Source organism: Geospiza fortis, unplaced genomic scaffold (genome assembly GCF_000277835.1).
Source record: "Geospiza fortis unplaced genomic scaffold, GeoFor_1.0 scaffold1081, whole genome shotgun sequence".
Lineage (NCBI taxonomy): Eukaryota > Metazoa > Chordata > Aves > Passeriformes > Thraupidae > Geospiza > Geospiza fortis.
Genome location: NW_005054503.1, coordinates 185487 through 191344, shown reverse-complemented (window position 1 = coordinate 191344; position 5858 = coordinate 185487). Strand labels below are relative to the sequence as shown.

Genomic DNA, 5858 nt, shown 5'->3' with positions numbered 1-5858 from the left:
CCAGGGAGGTGGTGGAGTCTCCATCCCTGGGTGTGTTTAACAAAGCCTGGATGTGGCACTGGGTGCCAGGGCTCAGTTGAGGTGTTGGGGCTGGGTTGGACTCAATGATCTTGAAGGTCTCTTCCAGCCTAGTTAAAAAAACAAACAAACAAACCAAAGTAAAGATAATATGAACAAAAATGCAACCTAACTATCACTCAGTTTGAGAGGGTTTTTGCTCAGTGCTGCTGTGTGTGCCCTCTCCCCAGGAACCACGGTGATGAGCATGGCGGCGTTCGACGCCGACGACGCCGGCACGGACAACGCCCTGCTGCGCTACAACATCCTCAGGCAGACCCCCACCAAACCCTCCCCAAACATGTTCTACATCGACCCTGAGAAGGGAGACATCGTCACAGTGGTGTCCCCTGCGCTGCTGGACCGGGAGGTGAGTGGGAACTTTCCTATCTCCAGTCTCACATTTTAATTAGAAGGTTGTGCCTCTAATCTTCTTCTGTGGCGTGAGAAGAGGCTCTGGATCTTGTTGTTTGGGGATTCAGATGCTCACTTTTGAGAATGCTCATTTCTTTTTAAGAATTTTGTTTATTTCTTACTTGGACTTAAGTTCTAAGCTCTGATCAGTGTTTATAAATCTGATAGTTCATAATTTCTGTGCAAGACATTTAGCGTTGTGTAGTGAGAAAAAAGACCTCAGGATTAAGTGGACTTCAATTTAGAATTAGTAATTGACACCCAGAGCTAACTGTGCATATAGCTCACTCTGAGAGTATTAGTTTAGTGCTCTATGTCTTTCCTACAATACTTTTATGAGTGGAATTAATGAACTAATTAACTTGGTACCCCATAGCCAAAAAAAGAAAATACAAAAAGGGGTTGGGAAGGAACACGTAATCCTCAGATGGCTTTAAGGTGAATTGCCACAGTGCCAAAATCTATGCTTATAACAGATCATTAACATTATGAGAGCATAAATTGATGGCAAAGAAAGCTTAGGTATGATCATTTCATGTTCAGAAGATAATAAAGAAGAGGCAATCTGTTAATCTAAAGGTTTAGATACCGGAATAGATAAAATCTTGGCACCAGAAAGAGTTACTCTATAAATCACAATTTCTGTTGATGAAGTAGCCCTGAGTGCTCTTAGATTGCTGGGGACATCCAAATTCTGTTCTTGCAGGATGTTTCAGGTGTGTGCCGAGTCACTGAGCTTGTCTTCTAAGTTGATTAGACTCAGGATTGTCCAATGTTCTCAATATTCAGCCCATTATTTTTCATGTTACCAGATAATACACTTCCCTTTCTGGGTGGGTAATTTCTTTCTATGGGCTTTTCCAACAGCAAATATTTCATGGGTAAATCAGTCACAGATACCAGAAGCACGTGGGGTGGAACTAATGTCTGGGCCTGAATGTCTGTGTTTTTAAGTTTAAAGAGATTCTAACTTTATTCGTATTTGGGTGCCTGGCCACAAAATGTTGCCCAAATTAAAGTTTACAAAATCCTTACCTTTTCTACCTTCAAGTTTCCCTTCCAAATTCATTGTTTCAGTTCAAGCAGTTCAGCTTTTTACTGTTTTCTAAAGACAGTTTTAAGTATTTTTATTCCTCATAGATAACCATTCCCCAGATTAAACCAATTTACTCAAAATTAGAAAATCAATGGAAGGGAATGAACATGGCTGCTTTTCCCAGTGCCTTCCAAAGGTCACTGGTGATTCATGAAATAATGATGGTGTCTCCATGCAAGAAACCTGGGCTCAGTCAGATGGATGTTATGGCTGGATCTGAATTCCTCATGATTTTTAATAATCACTAATTTCACACCTTTACTTTGAAGGTGACATGACAAGCTGGGATCTGTTGAAATTCCAGAGTAGTTTTTGTTGTTCCAAAACTGAATGGTTTACAAGCCAAAATGTGTGGCTGTGTACAATTTTAACACTAGAATTAAGTATTGTCTGCAGTTGAAATCCAGTTGAAATCTTTGTCTTGTCAGAGGAAAGGCTTTGGGAAAAAGGATGTTTATTTTTTCACAGTCCTCTTTGTGGGTTCAGCCTCTTCCCCTTCCTGCCCATATGTCTTGAGTAGAAACTGGTGGTCAGGCCTCTGTTTTCAGACCTGTGGAGTTGCCATTCATGGTCAAAGATGAATTACTTCTATTTTTAACCATAATTGCAGCTTTTAGAGACAAGCAACCAGATACCGGAATAGATAAAATCTTGGCACCAGAAAGAGTTACTCTATAAATCACAATTTCTGTTGATGAAGTAGCCCTGAGTGCTCTTAGATTGCTGGGGACATCCAAATTCTGTTCTTGCAGGATGTTTCAGGTGTGTGCCGAGTCACTGAGCTTGTCTTCTAAGTTGATTAGACTCAGGATTGTCCAATGTTCTCAATATTCAGCCCATTATTTTTCATGTTACCAGATAATACACTTCCCTTTCTGGGTGGGTAATTTCTTTCTATGGGCTTTTCCAACAGCAAATATTTCATGGGTAAATCAGTCACAGATACCAGAAGCACGTGGGGTGGAACTAATGTCTGGGCCTGAATGTCTGTGTTTTTAAGTTTAAAGAGATTCTAACTTTATTCGTATTTGGGTGCCTGGCCACAAAATGTTGCCCAAATTAAAGTTTACAAAATCCTTACCTTTTCTACCTTCAAGTTTCCCTTCCAAATTCATTGTTTCAGTTCAAGCAGTTCAGCTTTTTACTGTTTTCTAAAGACAGTTTTAAGTATTTTTATTCCTCATAGATAACCATTCCCCAGATTAAACCAATTTACTCAAAATTAGAAAATCAATGGAAGGGAATGAACATGGCTGCTTTTCCCAGTGCCTTCCAAAGGTCACTGGTGATTCATGAAATAATGATGGTGTCTCCATGCAAGAAACCTGGGCTCAGTCAGATGGATGTTATGGCTGGATCTGAATTCCTCATGATTTTTAATAATCACTAATTTCACACCTTTACTTTGAAGGTGACATGACAAGCTGGGATCTGTTGAAATTCCAGAGTAGTTTTTGTTGTTCCAAAACTGAATGGTTTACAAGCCAAAATGTGTGGCTGTGTACAATTTTAACACTAGAATTAAGTATTGTCTGCAGTTGAAATCCAGTTGAAATCTTTGTCTTGTCAGAGGAAAGGCTTTGGGAAAAAGGATGTTTATTTTTTCACAGTCCTCTTTGTGGGTTCAGCCTCTTCCCCTTCCTGCCCATATGTCTTGAGTAGAAACTGGTGGTCAGGCCTCTGTTTTCAGACCTGTGGAGTTGCCATTCATGGTCAAAGATGAATTACTTCTATTTTTAACCATAATTGCAGCTTTTAGAGACAAGCAACCTCAAGGTTTTATTCTGAAAAAAAAAAATCTGGGTACCAATTTAATATTGATGTTATTTATATAGCTATTATGTAGTTCTGTGTGGCTCACAAAATTGAATTATTATAAAAAATTGTCTGCGTGAGGTGGGGACAGAGGGGAGTAAAATGAGGAGGAAATGTCTGAGTAGTTTAGTAGGAAGAAATGTCTGACTGAATTCCTGCTTGGGGAATAAAGTGTCTACACATCACCAGGCTTGAATGAGTGGCTTTCTGGAAAGGTGTTGGGCTGGAGGGAGCACCATGTGCAGATAGCTGCTGGTATTAATGCCTTTTTATTGGGAGCCTGAGCAAATCCTAAATGTTTTGGCCCCTTGTCACAATCTCACACAAAATGTGTTGTAGAAACATGGGAGGAAGAAGTGTTCTTTCCCCTGAAAGCCTTGCTAGAAGGTGTGAAACACAAGGGTGGGGAGTCCAGATCCATTGTTTGGAATCAGGGGGCAGAATGTCCCATGAAGTCGACAGGTAACTACCTATGGAGACAGGTAGCTAAGAGGCACACAACTTCCCCACCCTGCACTAAGTGCAGGTTTTTCGGTGGTCTTTTTGGCAATCGTGAGGCAGAAAAATGCAGGATTTCGGACAGACTCTCACAGTCAGGAATGGTTTCATCTCAGCAATTCTTATCTTGCTTTTCTTGGCACCTCAGAGGACAGTGTGCTGTAGTAGACACACAGAGGAAGCAGCAAACCCTCCCATCAGCTTTTCCACTGCTCGGAAAGGAGATTGGATGCTGAGAGCAGCTCAGCTGATGCTGTTTGATGACTGGAACTCGAGCCTGCAGCGTTTGCAGGTGTAGCTCATGGAGGTACACACAGCCTTGGTATAGGGGTGGAGAAAAGTGAGATTGTGCTGGGGAATTCCACAGCCCAGACGCTGCAAAATCTGGTCCTGGTGAATCTGATTATTCATGATTTACAGTCCAAACCTGCAGCTTCTCCTAGGCTTTACCGAAACCTTTAACTGGGTCAACAGCTGCTGTGATTGTAGGTGTGCTCTTTAAAACTGTAGCAGCCCTAGACACCAATTAAGTAGCTCAATTAAAGTAAAAAATTCTCTAGGATGGACATGGAGAAAACTATTTTTCATCATTAATGTGATTATGCACCAGAGGTTTATATGAACTCTTTCAAAGCATGTTAAAGCACTGACTAAAATTACTCCTATTTTCCATCTCTGTAACATTTACTACTGCTTGGTCCTTGATGCTTTTGGGAAACTCTTCACTGCATTTAAAACAAATTAGCTGAATATAAATTGTTTGAGGGGCAGTTTTGGTCTTTTTTGTTGTTTTTTTTTTCATTTTAAGTATGATTTATTTCATATTTGCGCATCAGAGGGAACAGGAGACTGGAGGTTTTACCCAGTGTGGAAGACTGAGATGTGGACATAGAAAACAGCTGGCAGGTTTTGTCCATCCTGGAAATTCCAAATTGTTTCTCCATGCTTCAGCATTTTTAGAAATGGAGCTATGGCATAGCCTAGAAATTCTTGTTCCAGAGAAAAGTATCAAAATGTAGGCATTTACACTAAAATTAAATAAAGTTAAAACATGTGGAGAGCTCAGTTTTTAAATCAAATTATATAGATAGGCAATTCTTAGTTTGCATTAGTAAAGATCTATATTAACAATGTTGAGACAAAAATGAAAGAATACTTTTATTTTTAAAGCATTATTGGGGAAAAAAAGTTATTTCTAGGAAATACTTTTAAAATAAATAAAATGTAAAAGGAGAAAGAATTAACTTGTTTTTGGTCAACTCCAGCTGTGCATCTTAGCTATGGAGGACAAGCTAAGTGTGAAGAGAATTTTTAAAAATTTCTATAAGTGTTCAATTTTATTTTTTTTTCTGTGACTCTGATTTATTAAATCTGTTTCTAAATGGGGAGTTTGGAGATTGGGATGCTCCCTGTTGGGAACTGCCTGGATGTTTGATGGGGCAGGGATAGGTGATGGAGCTGCTTTGGAGATGTTTCCATATTGGAGTGTCCCCTGCAAAAAAGTCCTTCTGTCCTGTCTGCACAAAAAGGATCTACAGGAACCCCCCAGACTCCATCCAGCAGGATGCAGGGAATGCTTCCTGCCTCCAAGGAAAAGGCACAGTGAAGGATTTGTATTTACACTCCAGCGGATTTTTTTTTTATTTATAATTTTTTAGATTCAAAATGTTTCCAGAAGTGCAGGATCCTGGGGGTTTAAAGCAAAACTCAGGTAATTTCTCAAAGAACATCCATTTTCATTTTCAGAAGGCAGGTAAGGACACATTTTTGAAGATTAATGTGGGTTGTTTTTTTTTTTCTTCTTGTGGGAGTTAGGCATCCTTGAATGTGTCAGTAATAAAGATTGAAGAGTGTTAGGAGGCAAATTATACCTCCAGGTATCCGTTGGAGAATACATTTTGATTCATAAATTCAGAGGAGAAGGATGCCCTCCATCAAAATATATGGTCTAAATGACACGAAATAGAGCACAACAGGG

The 5858-nt window shown here is 39.8% G+C and overlaps 1 protein-coding gene across 2 annotated transcripts in view; it reads left to right on the top strand.

Annotated features, from left to right (window-relative positions):
* CDH13 (cadherin 13) overlaps positions 1 to 5858 on the top strand; it is a 446793-nt gene that overhangs the window by 311190 nt on the left and 129745 nt on the right. For both annotated transcript variants that reach the window (XM_005428754.2, XM_031063408.1), the window contains exon 7: positions 249 to 427. In XM_005428754.2, the coding sequence (XP_005428811.1) occupies positions 249 to 427 (179 nt within the window). The remainder of the gene's footprint in view (positions 1 to 248; positions 428 to 5858) is intronic.